Raw genomic sequence first — 21,755 nt, forward strand, 5'->3', positions numbered from 1 at the left:
TGGAAATTCGGCGACGCCATTGTCCCGGCTAGGCACGTTGTTGTGCGCGCTGTAGGAGAAACTCATAACAGAAAATAGTTCACACACCATGTAACAACGAACTAAAGGGGCCAGTAGCCATGGGAGGATACCAATGACATCATGGCCGTACAAAGGGGGGACTAACAAGCCTATTATGGAATCACACACCAGCATTTACGAAGGACAAAGACAGAAGCCAATGAAAAATATGGGCGGAGAGTGGGGGCAGCTTGTCTCCCATACTCTACTACCGCAGTCTTGCAGTGCATATGCACTGCCGCTAAAGCTCGACCTAAAAGGGGTGGTTGAGGAAAATCTTGCACACTGTGGCAGGCCCCATGGTGCCTGCCGCACTGTGCATGGTTTTAAAGGGTTGTTCCATGGGTACCCCCACGGACCTCAACCTGAGGCCTCAGGATGAAGGGGGGCCTGCTGGGGGCTCCCAAAGTCAGTTTCTGACAGCCTTTTCGTGTCAGGAAGACCTAGTTGGAAAGGCTGTCCGAATGTGACATCGTAATCTGTCGGTCGCAAACGCATTCCGTAGAGCTGTACGATTCAGCTGCGACTGACTTGGAGTTGCCGAATGCCCGTCGGAACCGATTCAGACTATCCGAACCGGTTCCTCTCTGACCTCGAGCATCTTAATCGCTCAGTTGGAATTGAATCGACCGAGTTGGGCGGATAAGTTTCAACACGGTTTGGGGGAATCTGACTGCCTTTTATTGTGAAAAACAGATAAAGTGTGCTGTGTAGGTGAGTGAGAGGATGTGTGAGTAAATGTATGGGTGAAGGAGTTGGTGTGTGAGTGGATATATGAGTGTGTGAGTGCTTGTATGAGTGAGTGAGAGGGCACATGAGTGGCTGTATGGGTGAGTTAGTGCCAGAGTCAGTGGCTGTTTGCTTCAGTAAGTGGCTGTGTGAGTTGCTTTATGGAAGAGTGAGTGGTTCTGTGAGTGGCGTATGGGTGAGAAAATGGTTATGTGTTTGGGTAAGTGATTACCTGTGTGATTGGCTGTATGGTAAGTGAGTGACTGTGTGCGTGGCTGTATGGTAGAGTGAGTGGTTGTGTGAATGGCTGTATGGGTGAGTTAGTGCCTGGCTGAGTGGCGGTATGGATGAGTGTGTGAGCAGCTGTATGGGAGAGTGTGAAGTTGTGTGAGTAGCTGTATGGGTGAGGGAGTGGGTGTGTCAGTGGCTGCATGGGTTAGTGAGCACATGTGTTAGTGGCTGTATGGGTGAGTGAGAGGCTGTCTGAGTAACTTTAAAGATGAGTAAGTGGGTGTGTGAGTGGCTGTATGAGTGAAGAAGCATGTGTAAGTGATTGTGCTTGTATGATTGAGAGGGTGTATGAGTGTCTGTATGGGTGAGTTAGTACCTGTGTGATTAGCTGTTTGTTTTAGTGAGTGGGTGTGTGATTGGCCATATTGGAGAGTGAGTGATGAGTCAGTGGCTTTATGGGTGAGTAAATAAGTGTGTGAGTGGCTGTATGGGTGAGTGTGTTCCTATGTGAGTAATTGTATGAGTGAGTGAGTGCTACTGTTAGTGGTTGTACGGGTGAGTTAGTGGCTATGTGAGTAGCTGTATAGAAGAGTGAGTGGTTGTATGGGTGAGTGAATGGTTGTGTGAGTAGCTGTATTGGTGAGTGAGTGTGTTAGCAGATGTATGGAAGAGTGAGTAGTTATGTGAGAGGTTTAATTGATGAAACAAAAGGGGTCATTTTTAGTTACAAGGCAGTTTTTGCTTTCAACTTAAGGCTGCTGTAATTGGATTATGTCCATGCAGATTCAGACTTTCAGATAATTACATAGTGTAGTATTTAGATGTGGTATTAACTCATTTGTGGAAGATACAAGGACTACTGAATTTGGAAGATTTTAAAGCCATTACACCCAGTAGGCCGAATAATGTCTAAAAGATCCACGTAGAAGAAACACCATAAACCATTTTTTTTTCCACAATTCCTCCTTAGAACTTTGGTTGAAGAAGGAAAAGATAATAGGTTGGAAGGAAGTTTTGGTTTGAATTTAAGGTTGAAGTCATGACATTCCGTCCCTCCAGTTTCACTCTTTAAATAGACAGTGTAGTGTCCAGAGGTTGTAATCATTCCTTTCAAAAAAGATGAGAGCTGAATTAGTAAAAGTTCTTCCTGAAATTGATATTTGTCCAGTTTTGAAGTTAGTAATTTGAGTTTCCCATTTTGAGCCATCTGCTCTGCATCGTTGTAGCACTACTTTAAGATACATTTTTATAATGTATTTTCAAGTTCTTGTTAGGCTTAACATAGACATAACATCTGATTTTCAGTTTGGGCAGGTCATATTTTGGTTAGCATTCTTTAACAATTTATCAAAAGACACAGTTTTGCAATCTGGTAATGTTAAATAGTGAAAATGCTCAGAATTTATTTGAGTGGTAGATGAATAATCACAATCTTAATAGTCATGGTTACTCAGTGTAAATAAACCATCAATATTTACATTTTCTCCTTCTAAAACTCCAAACATAACCATAAGATAATCTTATGGTCATGTTGACTATTCAGAGTAAACATTTCTGATCTACTAGCTATATCTTAAAGATCGTGAATACCTGAAGCAGAATGTATCACAGTTCTGTCAGTCAGTAAATGTTGGAGCAAGTGATACAGTGCAGAACACAATCTCTTATCTATTTTTTTGTTGAATTTTATTCACAAGATGTGGTAAATTAAATAGTACATTGAGAACAACATTTGCAAAGCAGTTGACACCTGAACAGTTCTCTAAATGGTAACCTACACTCTGCATCCTTTTCCAGTTTCGCTTCTTAACAACTTCTGGATTGTCCTTGTGTTCTTTCTTTTCTTCAGCATCTATACACTCTTTTGTAATCTTCTGCTTTGGACAAAATATCCATTTCTCATAAGCAGGGTACTGGCCTAAATGAGGAGCGTATACACATACGCATGTTTGCTTCTCGCAGCAATTCAAGGAGGTCATCCCATGCACACTCAGCACAACTGAGTGTTAGAAACGAAGTAGACGCTCCTAGGTTGCGCAACATGCATTTCAGCACACCATGACAATGATACCAGTACTCATTGGTAACACGTTGACACACCATCATATTAATCAAGTTGTATTCTAAGTTTTCCTCTTTTCCTTGAACTTTCTCAACATATTCTCTTGCTGAGAGATTTTGTAGATCCACTCCTGTTTTGAGAATGTGAGTTTCTGCATGAGATAGCCATGACCAGTCACTTTCAAATACTAGATGAAATATATAGGGTATACACTGGTAACATTTAGGATCTTCTCAATATAGTCTAGCCTATCTGTACTCGGCTGCTGGTCATTTGTACAGGTCAGTCATCATATCTAACACCTACTTCAGTAGGGAACAGATGTGGAAGACAGTGAGTCTATAACACATTCAAGGGAGCTCCTTTTGCTTTTTTAATTTGAAAGAGATCAATAGCATCACACATAATCTCTGTAGAATGCAGAGGATGAATACTGTAGTATTCATAAATTTCATCTCATCTGGATTGATCCACCTTTTCAATCTGACATCTTGATGAAGTGTCATCCTCCATATGTAATATATTTTGAAGAAGATGTATATTTCTATAATAAGTATTATTTTTTACCAGATAACAATGTTTATTTTTTATTTTATGAAAATTCACTAACTCTTGCCATATTCTTTTACTCTTGGTAGGGTCGCCATTGACTAGACTAATAAGTGCTTCTTTCAAATCTCTCTTCACTTTCTGTAACTCAGTTAGAGGTAACATCCCTGTCATGAGCTCCATACGAAAAATAGCTTGCAATAGATGTATACAATGTGTTAGAATTGATTCATAAACATTCAAGTCTTGACGTTCTTGTGGGATTGAAACTAATTCTAAGTTTTTGTGGACTGCTCTAGCGGGCATTTTATTATCCTCCAACTTGACATACCAATACTTATATTTAATTTGTTGTGTGGAACAATCAAAGCGTTTCACTACAAATTAATAAGCTGCAAATTCTTGCCACTATTCTCTATTCTCTTTTTCAGTTTTTATAGACACACTAACATTACGAGATTGACTTTTGTAGTGACTGCATTGACAACATGTACAAACACAGTTCGGTTTCTCTGAACAGACAGAGTTAAACTTCCTAATCTCTTCTTGAAAGTTATCAACAGTAATACTTGACTCCTGTCCTAATACACCTGCAGATATCAAGTTATTCTGTTGCCTACACTCCTCTCCTGCACCAACGAAACAAAACTGGACATCATCACAAACCTTTTGAACATCTTCCACTGTATCATCCAAAAGAACTTTCATTTGTTAATAAATGATTGGGAGAGGATGTAGCCTTACGGCTAGAGCAGTCAACCTCGAAGCTGGGGAACCGGGTTCAAGTTTCGGCAACAACACTCAACATCCTGTGATTCTGGGCAAATCACTTAATCTCCCCGTGCCTAACAAAAATAAATGTGTCCATCTGTATTGAAACTGGTGCTGATGTAAAGCGCTCTGATATCCGATTACTCTGGTCTAGTTCCTGCTATATAAAAATCTACAAAATAAAAAGAAATTAAAAAAAATTTCAAATTCTGATTTCCTTAAACTGCTTCTCTCCTCTGGTTAAACTCTCTCCATGTTTATTTTATTTGTTCCTCTTCATATTATGTACTTTTTCTCCTTTCATAGTTGATCTCAAACTTTGCTTTTTATTTACTTGATTCTGCTCTCTTTAAAGTTCTCCACATAGTATTTTAAGAAATAACTTTGTTTCATTACAAGCCGCTCTTTTCTCTTTCGTCATTTTCTCTTCTTTTTGCCCCTATTGTTTCTTAGTTGTAAGGAGATAGTATCCTTGCTTCTGTTTCTTTCTTCTCTGACGTTTTACTAGCATTGAACCTGCCTGTAATTAAATAGAAAATGATGCCTGAAAACAAAAAAACAAAAATTATCTTTTCATTATTTACCAGGGGAATACACATTTTAAATAAGTATTCACCTACTACCATAAACAGTAGTCTTTTTAAAATATAGGTCTCTGAATATGTATGTAAGTGGCCTGACAAATACATCAGAACCCGTGCAATGGAATACAAGGGTATGTTGCTGTTTACATAAGCAGTTACTGAATATATGAGTAAATGCATAAGTAGCTCTATTGCTCTGTGACTGGGTATGGGTGAGAGAAAGGCTGTATGCTTTGGAAACATGTATGTCAGTTGCATTATGGGTGGTTTACTCGATGTGCTTGGCATAGAAGTCTACAAATACATGAGTAATTTACTAAAACTCAAAAGGACTTCTCTCGATCGTTTAAGCACAAAGCACTATACTTTATGCCATACCTAAGTCATATCTCAGAGGTGAGTTATGTGTTCTAAAATATGGATTTAAGACTTTACAAATGTCTTTTACTTGCCAAGTCAAGCTGAGAGTGAGAGTGCACAGACAGGGTTTGCACTAGTAGGCCAAACCCATGTTTAAAGAACTATTTGTCTGGAAGGATGACAAACTTGTGTCACTACTTGCTTAGATATCTGAGTGAGTATAGAAGTCCACATAGAACACTCCCATGAGATGTTAAAGTAAATATGCTGATATTTCACTGTCAGCTTTAGTAAGTCTATGACTCTCTGAATTGTACATAACTGGCTCGATGAATACCTAAGTGCCTCTGTTAGGAAATAAAGAGGCATATATGTATCTCTGCAACTGCCTTTTATACTGCTGTATACATAAGCCGTTTCTAAGTATGTAAGTGAATGTATAAGTCACACTGTTGCTCTGTGACTGGTTGAATGAGAGGCTCTATAGTTTGGAAACATGCATGTCAGTTCCATTATGGATGGTATACTCTATGTAGTGCTTGGCATAAGGGTTTGCAAGTACAGAAGTAATGTACCTAAATTCAAGAGGATATCTCCCAGTCCTGTGAGCACAAAACAACCTTGCTTTACAGCACACCTCAGAGGTTAGTTATGTGTACTAAAACATAGATTTAAGACTTGACAAACAGCTTTTACATGCCAAATGAAGCTGGCAGTGACAGTGCATAGTATGGGTCTTCACTAGTAGGCCTAACCCATGTTTTAATGACTGTCTGGATGGATGATTAGGTTGTATCACTACTTGCCTACATGTCTGAGTGTGTGTAGGAATTTCCCTATAGCAGTGCAATAAAATGTGTAAGTAAATGTGCCAGTATGTGACTGTCTGTTTTGGTACCTCAATGTCTCTCTAAATGTGTATGTAAGTGGCCTCACAAATACCCTACTGATTGGGTTAGAGTTCAGAGAGGTATGTAGGTGTGTCTTCAACAGCCTTTGACAGTACTGCATACATAAGCAGTTACGGAGTATGTTGTTGAATGTATAACTCCCTCTATCTCTCTGTGTCTGGGTGAGAGAGAAGCTGTATGCTTTCGGAACATATATGTCAGTTGTATTATGGGTGGTATAATATAAATAGTGCTTTGCATACGGTAATGCAAGGGCATGAGTATTTTACTTAAACTCAAAAGGATATATCTAAATCTTTTAAACATAACCCACCATGTTTTATGGTATACCTATTGCGTATCTCACAAGTCAGTAATGGGTAATTAAATGTGGAATTAAGACTTGACAAATTGCTTTTACATGCCAAGTGAACCTGGCAGTGAGAGTACAGACAGGCTCTGCACTAGTAGGTCTGACCCTTGTTTAAACACTGCATATTTAACTATCCCTACCACTCTCATACTACACATGTGACTTAGTATTAGTTTAAAAAGCATGTCTTACAATCTAAGGACAGACAGACTTGGCCTCTAATTTACCAACACCTACCCTAATGGATATCTCAACATAGCTCTGAAGTTTCTCAGGTTTACGCATTACGTACACCTACAGTGCATGTTTCTTCTTTTCAATTCTGTGACTTGTAGCCCTCTTCTGAAATGGAATTAATACGACTACAACTTCCAGAATTTAAAAAAAAACCTTTCGTTCTGAGTAGCACATCATGTATAAGCATGTAACACTTTGCACATCTTCTAATACATTGTTAAGTATAGCTTTAGCACTTAGCAAGCAGTTTTGTTTCCAGCAATTACAGCATGCAGTAAAACAGCAGAAATACAGTACTCAATTCCTGGGCAACACATTGTGAACTAACTTCTCACTCAGCTGCTCTCCACCTTACACAAACTGTAACATACTCACACACTCATAAAGTATCTTACTCACCTATTTATAAATAAATAAAAGCACTCACACTGTCACTGATAGATCATCTGATAACGTTTCAAAACTTTTCTAAATATTTCATACCTTTTATACACATATACCTTTTCCAAAACAAATGTTTCCACATAAAACAATGTACTTCACATACCTGAAAATTGTGTTAGTTGAAATAGTTTTTAGCTCTTATTAGATGCATGTAATACACTCAGGAAATATGAAAACTAACCATAAGAATGAGCAACATCTTCAACTTTGCACTCTCTGATAGTACAGAAAGCAGCAAATAAAAACATATCTTTCATTTTTTAGTTTTGTAAGTCTACTTCTGAATGGTTAGTATGTGTTGATACCTTTCATATACTTTTACAAAGAAGCCCAATATGGTTGGGTATTGTGCATATTCACGATTTATTTGCGAGCATCGTGACAAAATCGCAAAAACATATTTAACATACCAGTTTTATGACATTAAAACTAGAGTACACTTTATAAGCAAGCCCTCATTAGGAAATTACATCTTTATTAAGAACCCATCAGTCTAATACCTTTAATTTCTGAAAACAGAGAACTCTCTCTTTAACGCCCTTCTACCAATGTGCTCTTAGCACAGTCTTCATAGCAACCCACTAGAACCAGTAGGTCAGCAGTTCGCAGCACATTCTAGAAAGACCAATGTAGTCAAAAATTACCCTGCAGCAGGTGTTGTTTACTCTATAGAATAAAAAGCATATCTAGGTCAGCCAATCATAGATCTAGTTTAAGCTTTCATGATACTACCTAATTGTATTCACCTCCATATTCACAGAATTCAATCAACTATGTTTTTTTAAACCAGGAGCACACCTCCATTTTAACTGCCTTTCATTTTCCAAACGGTCTTAAGCAGCTCAAGCTTTCTCCTGTCTGCTACTGCTGCTTCACTTCAAAATTGCTAGAGTGTGGATTGTGGGCCACAGCCATGTGTTTTGGGCTAGAGAGGCTGCTAGAAAGAGTGGTAATGACAGGGAATTGGGTTTGAGTAATGTGGACATTACTTGGATTTGCCAGAGAGGCTTGAAGTGGCATCAGTTGCTGCCTTTGGTTAAAAGCATTGTTGATTCCCAACCCTCTGACCTCATGATTGTGCACAGTGGTGTCAATGAGCCAGGCACACTGTCTAAGGTAAAACTGGAAATCCTGATGAAGGATAGCTTTGCACAATTTATGACACTTTTCCCTCACACTGTCTTGGTGTACTCCAATATGTGCTAAAGGCAGAAATGGAAATGGCCTGACAAATCCAGGAAACATGTTAATAAGCCTGTGGCTGGATTTCTCAGAGATCATAACATGGGCTCTATCTACAACAATAACCTGCAATTACATGCATGGAATCTGCAGAAGTGATGGAGGTCACTTCACAGACGAAGGCAACAGGGTGTTTCTCAGCAACCTGAAACTATGCACCCGGTCTTATGTGTAGCTGTCATATACACACAATGAATACAAAGGTTCTTATCAGAGCCACGCTGCATCCCAAAACATTGTTTTTTTAATTCCTTATAATATTTACAGTGGCATCACAATAATCACAAATACGTCGTGCATACTTAAAACAAAAGCAGCTGCCCTCTATTTTGTCTCTTTCTTCTTATTCTGCCCATTATTTTGCCTCCTTCTGCTCGCTTCTGACCTTCATTCTGCCTCTTGCTGCTAGTTTTGGACCTCTATTTTGCCTCTTTCTGCTCATTTTGCCCTTTATTTAGCCTCTTTCTACTTGCTCCTGACCTTTATTATGCCTCTTTCTGACCTGTATTATGTCTCTTGCTGCTGGTTTCTGACCTCTATACCGCCTTTTTTTGTTCCCTTTTGACCTTTATTCTGTCTCTTTCTGCTCGTTTCTGACCTTTATTTTTGCCTTTTCTGCTAGTTTCTGACCTTTATTCTGCCTCTTTCTGCTCGTTTCTCATTTTTATTTTGCCTCTTTCTGCTCATTTAACACCTGTATTTTGCCCCTTTCTGATCATTACTGACCTTTATTTTGCCTCTTTCTGCTCATTTCCGACCTTTATTCTGCCTCTTTCTGCTCCCTTCTTATCTTTCTTCTGTCTCTTTCTGCTTGTTTCTCATCTTTATTTTGCTCTTTCTGCCCATTTCACACCTCTATTTTGCCTCTTTCTGCTCATTGTGGACCTTTAATTTGCTTTTTCTGCTTGTTTCTGACCTTTATTTTGTCTCTTGGTGCTGGTTTCGGAACTCTATTTTTCCTCTTTCTACTCGTTTCTGACTTTTATTTTGCCTCATGCTGCTCGTTTTTCACCTTTATTTTGCATCTTTATGCTCATTGCTTGCCTTTATTTTGCTTCTTTATGCTTGTTTCTGACCTTTTTTTTTGCCTCTTGCTGCTCATTTCTGACCTCTATTTGCCTCTTTCTGATTGTTTCTCTCCTTTATTTTGCCTCTTTCTGCTTTTTGCTGTCATTTATTCTGCCTCTTACTGCTCGTTTCTCACCTTTATTCTGACTCTTACTGCTCATTTCAGACCTTTCTGCTCGTTGCTGACCTTTATTTTGCCTTTTTCTGTTAGACTCTGACCACTATTCTACCTCTTTCTGCTCGTTTCTCATCTATATCTTGCCTCTTTCTGCTCCTTGCTAACCTTTTTTATGTCCTTTTTTCTCATTACTCACCTTTATTTTGCCTCTTGCTGCTCGTTTCTTGGGACTGCGGGGAGAGCTTCAGGGTCCCCGCGGTTTCAGCAGGCTCCCCACCTCCTGCACGAGCCAGAATTGCTGCTGCACAGAGGTAGCTGCTGGAAAGGCAGCTCCCTGCATGCAGGAGCAATTGTGACATCTATTTCACTGCCTGCATGTCTGTGGGTATTTAAAAAGATGAAACCTTCGCTTCCAGTGGGTAGAAGCACTGTTGATAGCTCCCGCCCACTGGAACGAGAGTGCTTGCTGTAGCTTGGCAGGAGCTATGACCCCCTCCTTTTACAAAAAAAGAAAGCCCCGGTGAAGTGGTGGTCCCCAGGGTGCGGTGTCTGTGCAGCCCCCACTTTATATTTAACTTGGACTCTGGGTATCCGCGCTGCCCCCTATGGCAATTTATTTATAGCCCCAGGGAGGTGGTTGTCCCCATGATTTGGGGGAGTCTGAGCGGCCTACACGTTATTAAAAATAAGCCCCGGGACGGTGGGGGTCCCAGCGGCTTAGAACCACACGTCTGAGAATACTGGCCTTCCAAGATGTGATGCACAACGCTTTACGTACCAAACATATCAAAATTTTACTTATTCATTAGATTTTTTAGTTATAACCAAGTCATAGTAGAAAACGTATCAAGACAAGTCCAAGCACATCCTACCCCACACACAAACATTCGTTCAAACAAGCAGAAACATACCCACACATACTCATACGTCCTACAAACTCAGGGTTCACTGTTGAACAACCACTAGATTTATACGCATCGTCATATACTCTCACACAAAGATAACGGAAACATCACATAACTTAGTGCTATACAAGATAAATACAGTGAAGGAAGATCAATGCACAAATTGAGCACAAAAGCAGATTAATCAGTTGATGTAACACTTTGTGTTTAGGATAACAATTCATCTATGGGTAGGAATAACAAAGGGTACATGTTATTGCCGATGGAGAGTTCCAGCACCGACGCATGTTTCGGTGATTGACCCCAATGTGGATCTCACCTTCTTCAGGGCGCACTGGTCAGATGTCAGAATATGGGAGGACGTGCCTGGAGAGATAAAAAAAAGCTAAAAGTTCACTGTTGAACAACCACTAGATATATACGCAACAACACATACCCTCACACAAAGATAACGGAAACATCATATAACTTAGTGCTATATAAGATAAATAAAGTGAAGGAAGATCACAAATTAAACACAAAAGCAGATTAAAAAAAAGTATTTTTAGGGTTTATGGTGGGTAAGGGTAATTGATTGGCAAGGGCATTTTTAAAGTGGACAGGGGTTTTTGGGTGGCAAGGGTATTTATGGGGTTTGGAGTGGGTAAGGGTGTTTGGGTAGCAAAAGTATTTTTAGGGTTTAGTGTAGGTAAGCATATTTGGGTAGCAGGAGAATGTTTATGGTTTAGAGTGGGTAGGAGTATTTGGGTGACAAGTGTATTTTTGAGTTCAGGGTGGGTATGGGTATTTGGGTATTATGGGTATTTTTAGGGTTTTGGGTGGATAGGGGTAATTGGGGTGTGAAGGGTATTTTTAGGGTTTAGGGTGAGTAGTGGTATTTGGGTGGCAAGGATATTTTTAGGGTTCAGTGTGGGTAAGGGTATTAGGGTGCCAAGAGAATTCTTAGGGTTTAGGGTGAGTAGGGGTATTTGGGTGGCGAGGGTATTTTTAGGGTTATGGGTGGGTAGGGTTTAGGGTTTGGGTTAGTAAGGTGTTTTTTATATATATATATATATATATATATATATATATATACACACACACACACACACACACACACACACATACATATATATGTGTGTATATAAAAAAAATGTATCTGATAAAGACTTCTAGGTGCAGATCCTTATCTTTGAATTTCCCCAGGCGTCAGACTGGATTCAGAAGATTTTTTGAGAGCAGTACCCCTGCGAGCCAGTAGGTAGCGTCGATCGGCTCTGCATCCATCGTAGGCACTGTCCGTGCCGGAAGTGGCGTCTTGTACATATATAGGCGCCATCCAAGTCCACTGACGTCAGTTCTTTTCTTCCATGCCTGCCAGCGAGATCTGAGAGAAGGGCTACCCCTCAGTCAGTTTTTACCTGTATTATTTCGACGTTTGTCATCGATTTTTCCACCTGGTGTGTCCATGTCATCGTGCAAAACGAGATTCAAGCACTGCAGAGCCTGTCACCACCCGATGTCAGTGATGGACCTGCACCTCCTCTCTCTGTGGTTTTTGGAGCAGGACCATGACTCAAAGTTATACTCCGATTGTTGGGCCATAAACCCAAAGAATTTGATGGAGCTGTCCTGTAAAGCTCACGGTGGTCCGGCATGTGACTCCATGCAAGTCGGGGTCCTGTTTGACAGGAGGGTCCTGGGACTATTGCGGAGCCTGAAGTCTACATCATCCTATTCAAAGTCCTATGGAGAATCAACATTCTAGACCTTGTTCCCCAGCGCCTGGTCCGACTCCATGCCTCCCTGACTTCCCGGGAGCCTGACTGACCCCCACCCACCTGAAGGAGTTCTATCAGTCCTTCACCTCATATTGGGGCCGCACGACTCCTCCGATGTGCCTTTGGACCCCGTAGAGTCAGAAGTGGCCCCATCTGGTTCTGCACCGGCAGCTCAGGCCCTGGCACTAGTAGGCTCCCAGGGATCTTTTCCTGGATCTGGACTAGCGCCATTCATACTATCTTGACCTTCCCCAGTTCCAGTCCCGATGCTGACACTCCTGACGCCACCAATGGTGTTATCCCTGACTCCGAGCCAGAGCTGGATGGTTGTCGCCCAATGCTGACTCTGACTGGAGCCTTGTCGCTTAGATCTGAGCTAAAACCTAATTCTTATGGGCTAGGCCTTAGGGAAAACTAGGATGGATTGCTGGACCCTTTAGAATACCTACCCTATAAGGAAGAACACAATATAGACCGGTGTGGGGAACTGGTTTAAGCCAGTGGCCTGAATACATCTCCAAATGATGGTCTTTTTTCTCCCCCTACCGTGGCTATGGAGGGTGTCTGAGGCCCTTAAACTTCAGCTACCCTCGGTGGCAGTCAAGAATAACATCTTGACACAGGTGCTGAAACCGGGAGTCTCCACGTCCGAAACCCCTGCTCCCGATCAATGACACCCTCAGTGATATCCTTTTGGGTACGTGGTGCAAACCCAACACAGGGGCTTCTGTGACTAGGACAATTGCCCGCCACCATCCCCCTGCATTTGGGGACCCAAATTTACTCTGGCAACACCCTACTCCTGAGAGCTTTGTGGTACAAGCCTCAACCTCCCAAGGCGCTTCCCTACCGCTCCCCCGGATAGGAAATCCGAGAGGTTGGACTCATTTGGGAAAATACTCTGTTCCACCAGCCTGACATTGCAGTCCATGAACACGGCATGCCTCTTTTGGCAATTATTCCCACACTCTATGGGATTAGGTTGCACAAGTGCTGCCACAGGTCCCAGAAAAGGCCTGGGCCGTACTCTCTCAAGCTGTCATCGTCAGGAAACATGCAGCAAAGTTCACAATTCAATGTGAACTTGACACAACCGAATTGCTAGGCAGAGCTGTTTCCATGACAGTAGCCTTTAGGCACCATGCCTGGCTGAGGACGACTGGCTTTTCGGGCGATGTCTAACCTTCCCTTATGGACATGCCCTTGGATGGGAACCATCTCTTCGGAGACAAGGCAGACTTGGTACTCGAGCGCTTCAAGCACTCTTGGGTTATGGCCAGGTCCTTGGGCCTCGCTGCAGACCCCCTTCCCTCCCATCTGCCTTTCTCTACTTTTGTGGCTATGGAAGGGGCTTCCAGCCACGCCAATTTCCACCCAGCCACCATACTGCGCATGCTTCCCAGCCTCTATGTGGATGAGGGCGCGTACCCTCAGACCTCGACGGTCAAGTGGCCAGCGGTCTGGTAAGTCTGCCACTACCCCAACTGCAACATCCTCCCAAAGTCTGTAACGTCATCTTGGTAGCCAGGCATCCCAAGACTCTATACGCCTGCCATTGGAAATAATTTATGGCATGGTGTGCAGTAAAAACAATTGACCCTCTTTCTGTTCCTCCTTCTGAAGTCTTACTCTTAATTCTTTTCCTTGCCCAGTAGGCCGCTGTTCTGGACACTCTTAAGAGCTATGTATCTGCCATTTCTGCCTTCTTGCGGTAGCCTGACTAACCCTCTTTGTTCAAGCCCCCTAGGTTTCTTAAAGGTTTTACTCATCTATTTCCTCCTTCACCATTCATTATGCCTCAGTGGGCCGTTAATTTAGTTTTGACTTTTTTAATGTGCGCTCCTTTCAAGCCTCTCAACAATTGTCCCCTCAAGCTTCTCACACTGAAAACAGCCTTCCTGGTGACAATTACTTCTGCCCATCGAGTGAGTGAACTGCAGGCCTCATCATCTAATCCGCCTTATCGTTCAATATATTCTGACAAACTGGTGCTTCTCACACAGGCCTCTTTTCTGCCAAAGTGGTCACACTGTTTCTTGTAGGCCAATCAATCACCCTGCCTACTTTTTACACCCCGCACATCCCTTTAAAGAAAAGGAGTGACTCCACCGCATAGACCCAAAAAAAGCATTGTTGTTCTACCTTGACCCTGCACCAGAGTTCCAGGTGAACAACCAACTCTCCATGGGGTATGTGGGCGAAAAGAAAAGTGGGGAGCTGCAGAAGCAAACCACCTCTCATTGAGTCATACTCTGCAATAAAATCTGCTACGCACATGCCAAGAAGCAACCTCCTGAAGGTTTGCAATCTCATTTTACCAGAGTTAAAGCTCTCACCACTGCGTTAGCATGCAGAGTCCCAGTCCTGGATATCTGCCAGGAAGCAACATGGGCTTCACTGCACACATTCACCAAACGTTGTGGTCTGAACCGTCAGGGATGGGCACTTTGCCTGTTCGGTGCTGTAGGACTTTCTCATTTGAAATGAGTTTGCAGACCCTCCTCCGGCAATGGTATTGCTTGGGTACCTCATCAAATTCAAGGAATCTGCGGTTAGAAGTCTCTATCAGATGAACAAGTTACTTGCCTTTGATAACGTCTTATCTGGTAGAGAATATATCTAGCTGCAGAATCTTTACCAACCCACCTGTACTCCCTGCTCTGGGAACCGATTTCTAGGGACAGTGATGACCCCATTCAGGGCCGTAGTTTCGACACACCAGTGGTCAGTGTTCTTCATGGCTCTGTGCTTTTGCAGTGGAAAGTCGTGAAAAGAAACGTCAGTGCGCCTGAATGGTGCCCACATAGGTACCATGATGTCACTTCCGGCGCTGCCGCCGCCACCGACAGACATGGAGCTGATCTATGCCACCTACCAGTGTGCATGGGTGCTGCTGATGAAAAATCTTCCGGATTCAATCTGATGCCTGTGGAAATTCAAAGGTAAGGAATATGCGGCTAGATATAGTCTCTTCCAGATAAGGCGTTACCAAAGGTAAGTAACTTGTTCATATTTCTATAAAGGATTTATACTTAACTGCGTAATATGTACATTTGCCTTGTAAAGGCATGCATGGTAAAGGTATATGCGTGGTAGAAGTTTGTGTGGTAAATAGGGTTTGCACTAAAGATCGAACTTTTGTTATAAGTCATATGTATTTGTTACAGACCTGATACTGCATTTTTATATAATTTCTTGACTTTGCACATTATTAATGCACAGCACTTTTACTTTTTTCAGGTCTTCAACTTTTATCTAAAGAAGAAAGATATGGATTATTTAGATTCTATGAACATCAATCGAAAACTAATTCATCTTAGTTACCCTTTGTGGAATGGGTAGTTTGACACTACTATCGACAATGTATATCAAGGGTTCACCGTCCGCCCTTCGTTTGATTCTGCAAACATTAGTTGGTCTTTCAGCATCTCGACACTGATTTGACACTGAAGGAATGACAAACCATTGCATGAAATATATACTGGACAGCAAATTGTTCTATTAAGCAATATTGAAATTGCCAAAGTGCCTTCAGCTGCGTGATCCTCGAAGGAATGATTTGTAATACTGCATAAAGAGAGGCAAAGGCAGACGTTCGTGTCATTGCCTGCACGCCCAGAAGACATGGTGTGCATACATATTCTCGGTTTTTTTGCAGTGTCTCCTTTTCCTGTGGAAATAACCGGCCTGCCTTCCAGGCGGCGTTCATTGTTACAGTTCTCCCCTGAGACGCCATGTTATATTTGGAAGATGCTGCAATATGAGTTGGTAAAGTTAATGTTTGGAATGAGCTCATCATGGGTTGGATGCTGGGTGAATTAATCTCGCGCCTGCTGTTTACCACGCATTTTATTCTGCAGGTGGAGCATTAGGTTCCAATGACACCAGTTGTATTATTCATATTTGATTGAAATGCCTTCTGTACATGGCTTTCAAATGTCATTGCAAACGTTTGAAGTTCCATGGAAAACTTCTTGAGTGCAGCCCTGTTTTTGCTATTACTTCGTTTCAGATAAAGTCAACAATGATCAGAATGTAACGGTTTTTACGTTATTGTCTCTTTGCTTCTAATTGATAAATTGCTTCGATATTTCACTTAGATACAATGCAACAATTATGTCTGAAATGCCCTGTAGTCCTTGCTTCATACTTTTGACTATCAAAGAATACTTTTGGCTCTCTAAGAATTTGGAGGTGACCATGTTTTTCGTTAAAAAAACGTTTGTACACAATTTTTTTTTACTTTGGCCTGTCCAGTCACGCTCCGACCATTTCGATTCAGCATAAAATATTTTCTCTAGCTTTTTTTTCTGCACAGCCTCTAAAATGCAGCCAACATTATTCGAATTTTGATTAATTACTTTCATGCTGACTCTTTTCCACTAAAAAAGCAACAGAAACCAGAAAAAGCAGACACTAAAGCACCCTGAATGTACAGTTCTGGCACTGATTTAATGCAACGTGATGGGGCTCTCCCGCTGAATGTGATAAGGCAGGGGTGGCTCCTGCACAATGGCAGAGGACCGTCGCCCCACATGCAGAGCCAGCAGCTAAAAAATAAAACGATATTTGATTATTGTTTTATTTTTAAGCAGCTGGCTCAGCCAGCGTGTGCAGGGAGGGCCAGGGGTATGGGGGGGGGGGGGGGTGCGTAGGAGGCTGACTAAATCACACATGCTTTCACACATGCGCACTTAGGTTTCTCCAGCCCGGCTGCGCCAAGCAGCTGGGCTGGAGAAACCCCACAAACTCCCTTGTCTGAGCAGGGCCTCTTTCTAACCTGCTCAGGCCAATCCCCGCACTGCTCTGCAGCACCGGGATTGGACAGGGAGTCTGATGTAGCCACAGTGCCTGCTGGGGCAAGGAAGAAGAAGCACCCGGCTCGACGCGGGACGCAGCTGGCAACTTAAGCTAACTTTTTAAAAATTTGCGCTCCCCTTCCGTGCCCTCACGCCCCACTACCTTTTGTATGTGGAGACCGCCTCTGGATAAGATGCTCCTATCTGACAGATATTCAGAGATCTTTGTCTGAATGGGACTCTCTGCAGGCGGGGGCCCCCTGTGCCACGGGCTTCAGAGGCTTGTGTTACGCCCCTGGGTTCTGGAACCCAAACATATGTTAATCCACTAATAGACAGCAGATTCATTGGATTTTTGTGCATGTGATTCATGTTGGATACTTGAAACCCTCCCCCAAGTTTCTAAAACTAAGAATTAAAATAGAGTAGTTAATTGCCTGCATTGATGGAGAAATAGTGTTAGTTAGGAATACATGTCACGTTTCAGATCAGTAATTCAGGAAATTCATTTGTCTTGTTGAAAGCTCAACCCTACATATTACACCTTTTGGATTCCACACAAACCAGCTTGTGGGCCACATTCTTTTTGACTGCTAGTCCTAATCTCAGCCTGCTAGAAGCTGAGAAATATATTCAAACCTTGTTCCATAATCATCTTTCTGCACTTTTCAGAGTTTTTTATATTCCATTTATGGCTCAGCTTACCCAGCCTCTAATTTGCTCCCTCTTTGATCGTTACCTTTATAATTAGAATGATAGGCACCGCCTGGTTTTGCACTATCTGTAATGTAGATTTTTTTGAAGATTAACATGAACCGCAGCTCGGTATTGCCACAGAATGGGGGCACCAGAGAGCATACATTGAAATATTAGAAAGACTGTGTAAATGGTAAATAAGAGTAATAGATAGCTTTAAAGGCAGCATCGAACTGAGCAGAGTTCCAGAACACTTGCCCATGGCTGGGTGAACATGGTGTTATGTTCCAAATCAGATGTCCCAAGCCAGGCTCCATCTGTGTTTGTGTCCTGGTGCTTAGGCCATAGATTAGCTGTAAAATGTTCTGGTCAGTATCAGCTATGGAAGCTATCCTGTCCCTTTTCAGTACATGTTAGCCAATACATCTTTTTATTGCTTAGTCGTTCATTTGTTGTAATGTCCTACTTTATCCTCCTTTTTAGGATTTTTCTGTCCAGCCACCAGGAGGTTCCATTCAGTATCCTGTTTCCATCTTATCATCTCTTTTTAGAGGGTTTTGTATCTCAACAGAACCAAATCCATATCTTGCTCTGTTCTGTGCATTGGTTCTCTTCCCGTATTGCATTCTGGTACTTGTTTGCTGTCTTTTTCCAGGGGTTTGACAACTACCTCAGAGGGATCTTCTGCTTTGTTTGCGAGTTTCTTGTTGGTCTTGTTCATGTTTATCTTTTGATTGCTGTATCTCTCTACTTGCACTCTTGAATGCTGCATTACCGGTGTCCATAACAGAATCACAGCCTATACCCTCCACCACATGAGCAACCTGCTAAGTCTCTTTCCACCTTGTTCTTTCCCCTTTTCCAACCAATATCTAAGTAACTGGTTCCTTGCTCTCAACTTTCCATACATGTGTTTGAAGCTTTCTTTACTTAGTGTTGGAAATGACCCTGCAGGTGCATTGCATTACCTTTTCTCGCTTCTCCATGCTGTTCTCAATCAGTGTTTGTTCTACTCTGTCTTCTTGGGGCCTGCTTTGACTGCCTGGTGTCAAGGTGATTATGGCAGCTTTGTTCCCTTCCATGGTTGTTCAGATCCATTTTTCTTGACAACTTCAAGTATTTGCTCATGTTGCAAAACCTTGACTCTGGTGTTTCTGAACCCACTCTGTTTACGGTTTGTCTCGGAAATCCCTTTCGATGTTTTGCTTGTGGTTTAGGCTCACTTTTCTTCACTGTTTATTGCCACTGTGGTCCAGCACTGATTACTGCCTCTGGTAGGTCATTTGCCATGCCTGTTTATTCTGGTTTTCAGTCCCTGCTCTGTATTGATCCACATTTATTTCCCCCCTCCATACTATGCTGACTCATTGGGTGTTCTCCTTCCAGATCATAAAAGTGTTCAACTCACTGTGCCTCTTCCTAATCTGACTTCAGCCAGGTTGTGCCTTCCTCCTGGAGCCTTACTGTGTTCCTCTGGAAAGTAAACAAAATGACTAAGGCATATATATCTTGATTCTGGGAAAGTCCCTGCAGGTTTCTCTTACGTCCCTCTGTCATCACAGCGGGCTTCCAGGCACTTGATCTATCTCCACCCAGAGCTTTCTCAAGGATCAGTGCACTCCTCTCACAAATGGCCTGATGGATGTTCGTGATGGCTGTTCTATGCATTTTGGTTGTCTTGTAGCTATAAATAGGAGACCAACCAGATGTCCCAGTTGTATATGATTTCATAGAAAAAATATTTCATGGAGAACCATTACTGGAAACCATTTAATCTAAACTCGTTAATGGAAATTTTAAGAATGAATGGCGTTTACCTTTTCATAGATTGGCCTTAGAATGCTTCTTTTTTAAGTGTAAATACAATCGTTTCAGTTCTTACTTTCAGAAACGTTTTTGTTGTAGACATGTATTTCATTGCTTTACATCAGGGGACATTATGTCATATTTATATTGTTGAGATTGTCAAACACTTACTTTGGATGCTTTTAATTCTCTGAGCATTCACCACATGTAAACACCATCCATCTCTGACCCCTCACAACCTCTAAACACCATCAGTCAATGCCCCCTAAAACCTCTCACCACACCCAAACTACACACATCCCTGAAGCCTTAATGCTATTTCTACACAACACATCCACCATCCCTGAGCCATAAAATCACTAAGTACCCCTAACTTCACCCATTCCTGAACCGTAAAACCCCCTTTCAAAGCCTAAACCCCACCCACTCCATACCCATTAAAACATCTCAGCACACCCAAACTCCAACCATCCCTCAACCCTAAGAAATCCTCACTGTCCTTAAACACCAGCCATCCATGACCCATAAGAACACCTCATCACCCTAAACTATTCAGCCCTGCACCCTAAAACCCCTTTCTACATCTAAACATCAACCCTTCTCTGAATCCGTAAAACCCCACACCACCCTAAACTCCACCACATTGTGGAAATGTGGATTTTCCTGATCAGTTATGTCCCCTATCTTGGACCCCAACGGTTCTATATGCATGTTACAAGTACATGTATGTTCCCTCCAGTTCCAGTTTCTAAGACGCAAACATATGTGTGTCTACCGTCGACATGTTCTCTGTCAGATCCGCCATCGATGGGCTGGATATTCGATTCCTAAGTATGAAAGGCCACCGACTTTATATGGCTAAGTTACTCCATTTTTACAGTTCAGGCAAGTAGGCCCGATTCTGTCCTCAAAGCCTTTCCCTGCTCTCTGTCTCTGACAGCTTCAGCTTGAGCTCGCATCTGTATCCATGAACTTTGTCCTACTCCCTGTGCAGCTAACGGTGCCTGCCTCGGCCAGTTTTCGCCTGCCTGCCAAGAAGCTGTATTTCACCTTCGAATTATCTATCTTGCTCTTCTGCCGATGCATTCCTGTCTAGTGATTTAGGTAAACATTTCCTTTAGCTCACAAGCAAAGGACTCAGCCTTTCCGTCCTCCTGCAAGTGATTCATAGCCCTGCTGCCATGGAAAGTTTTCTGCCCCTCGCATCTCATATAGACACTTAGACGCTTGTACACGCACACACAGTTAGTATAGAATAGATTCTGTCCGAGAGTCCTTCCTTGTGGATAACATAGTTCTCTAAACATAGGATGTTAGATATGATTTGGGATTAGGTTGACTTGACCCCCCAGACTTCTCGTCTCCACATATAGAGCTAAATGTCAAGTCCCCTTCACCCCCTAGTTGCACGTCACTCACACGTCATGCTGCTGCGCGCGCATCTATGCCAAGTATTATCTTATAGATCCACCTATGTCTGATAATCCTAACCAATCATGTTTCTTTTATTCCTTATTACGCCTAGTTTCGATTACGTACCTGTTTTGTCACTTTTCTTATCAAATGTTACGCCTTCTACATTCGTTTCATTGTAATGTACTTATTATAAAAATGCATGTCTGTCAATAAAGTATTGTACTTCACTTCCTGAACCCTCGTGGTGACGGAACCTGAAGGCCGCGACTCGAGTCGGCCATTTTGAGTGGAATAAAGCCCATTTAGAAAACCTCTTATACCACGGATTCTGCCTCTTGTTATTTTGAGCTATTTTACTTTATTTTAAGATTCCGTATGAAATTCAGTCCGGTAAAGAAGATTTTATTTACCACATAATGGCGCCCGAATAGGGACACTTTCTCATCTCACGCGCCGGCGGTGCGTTGCAGGCCCGGTCTCCTGCCACAGCTGGACGGACCATAAACGCGTACCAGCAGGATTTCCTGTAAGCTCCCTCCGGTCAAGCGGGGGCGACTGAGGCTGCGATCAACCCAGACGAGGCGGTGAGAAGTGCGAAGTATCCCGACCAGAGCCTAGCTGAGAGAGCAAGATCCGAGGTATACAGAGGCCCACC

General features: G+C 42.3%; 1 protein-coding gene across 3 annotated transcripts in view; it reads left to right on the top strand.

Annotated features, from left to right (window-relative positions):
- The window catches only part of LOC146834519 (putative oxidoreductase ZK1290.5), a 690,790-nt gene extending 674,373 nt beyond the window's left edge, over window positions 1-16,417 (top strand). For all 3 annotated transcript variants that reach the window (XR_014960632.1, XM_085601909.1, XM_085601908.1), the window contains one exon: window positions 15,624-16,417. Coding sequence is in view for 1 of the 3 variants with exons in the window: in XM_085601908.1 (XP_085458034.1) it covers window positions 15,624-15,725 (102 nt within the window). In the remaining 2 variants the exon portion in view is untranslated. The remainder of the gene's footprint in view (window positions 1-15,623) is intronic.
- The last annotated feature ends 5,338 nt before the right edge of the window (window positions 16,418-21,755 follow it).

This window comes from Triturus cristatus, chromosome 4_2 (assembly GCF_964204655.1).
Source record: "Triturus cristatus chromosome 4_2, aTriCri1.1, whole genome shotgun sequence".
Classification (NCBI taxonomy): Eukaryota; Metazoa; Chordata; class Amphibia; order Caudata; family Salamandridae; genus Triturus; species Triturus cristatus.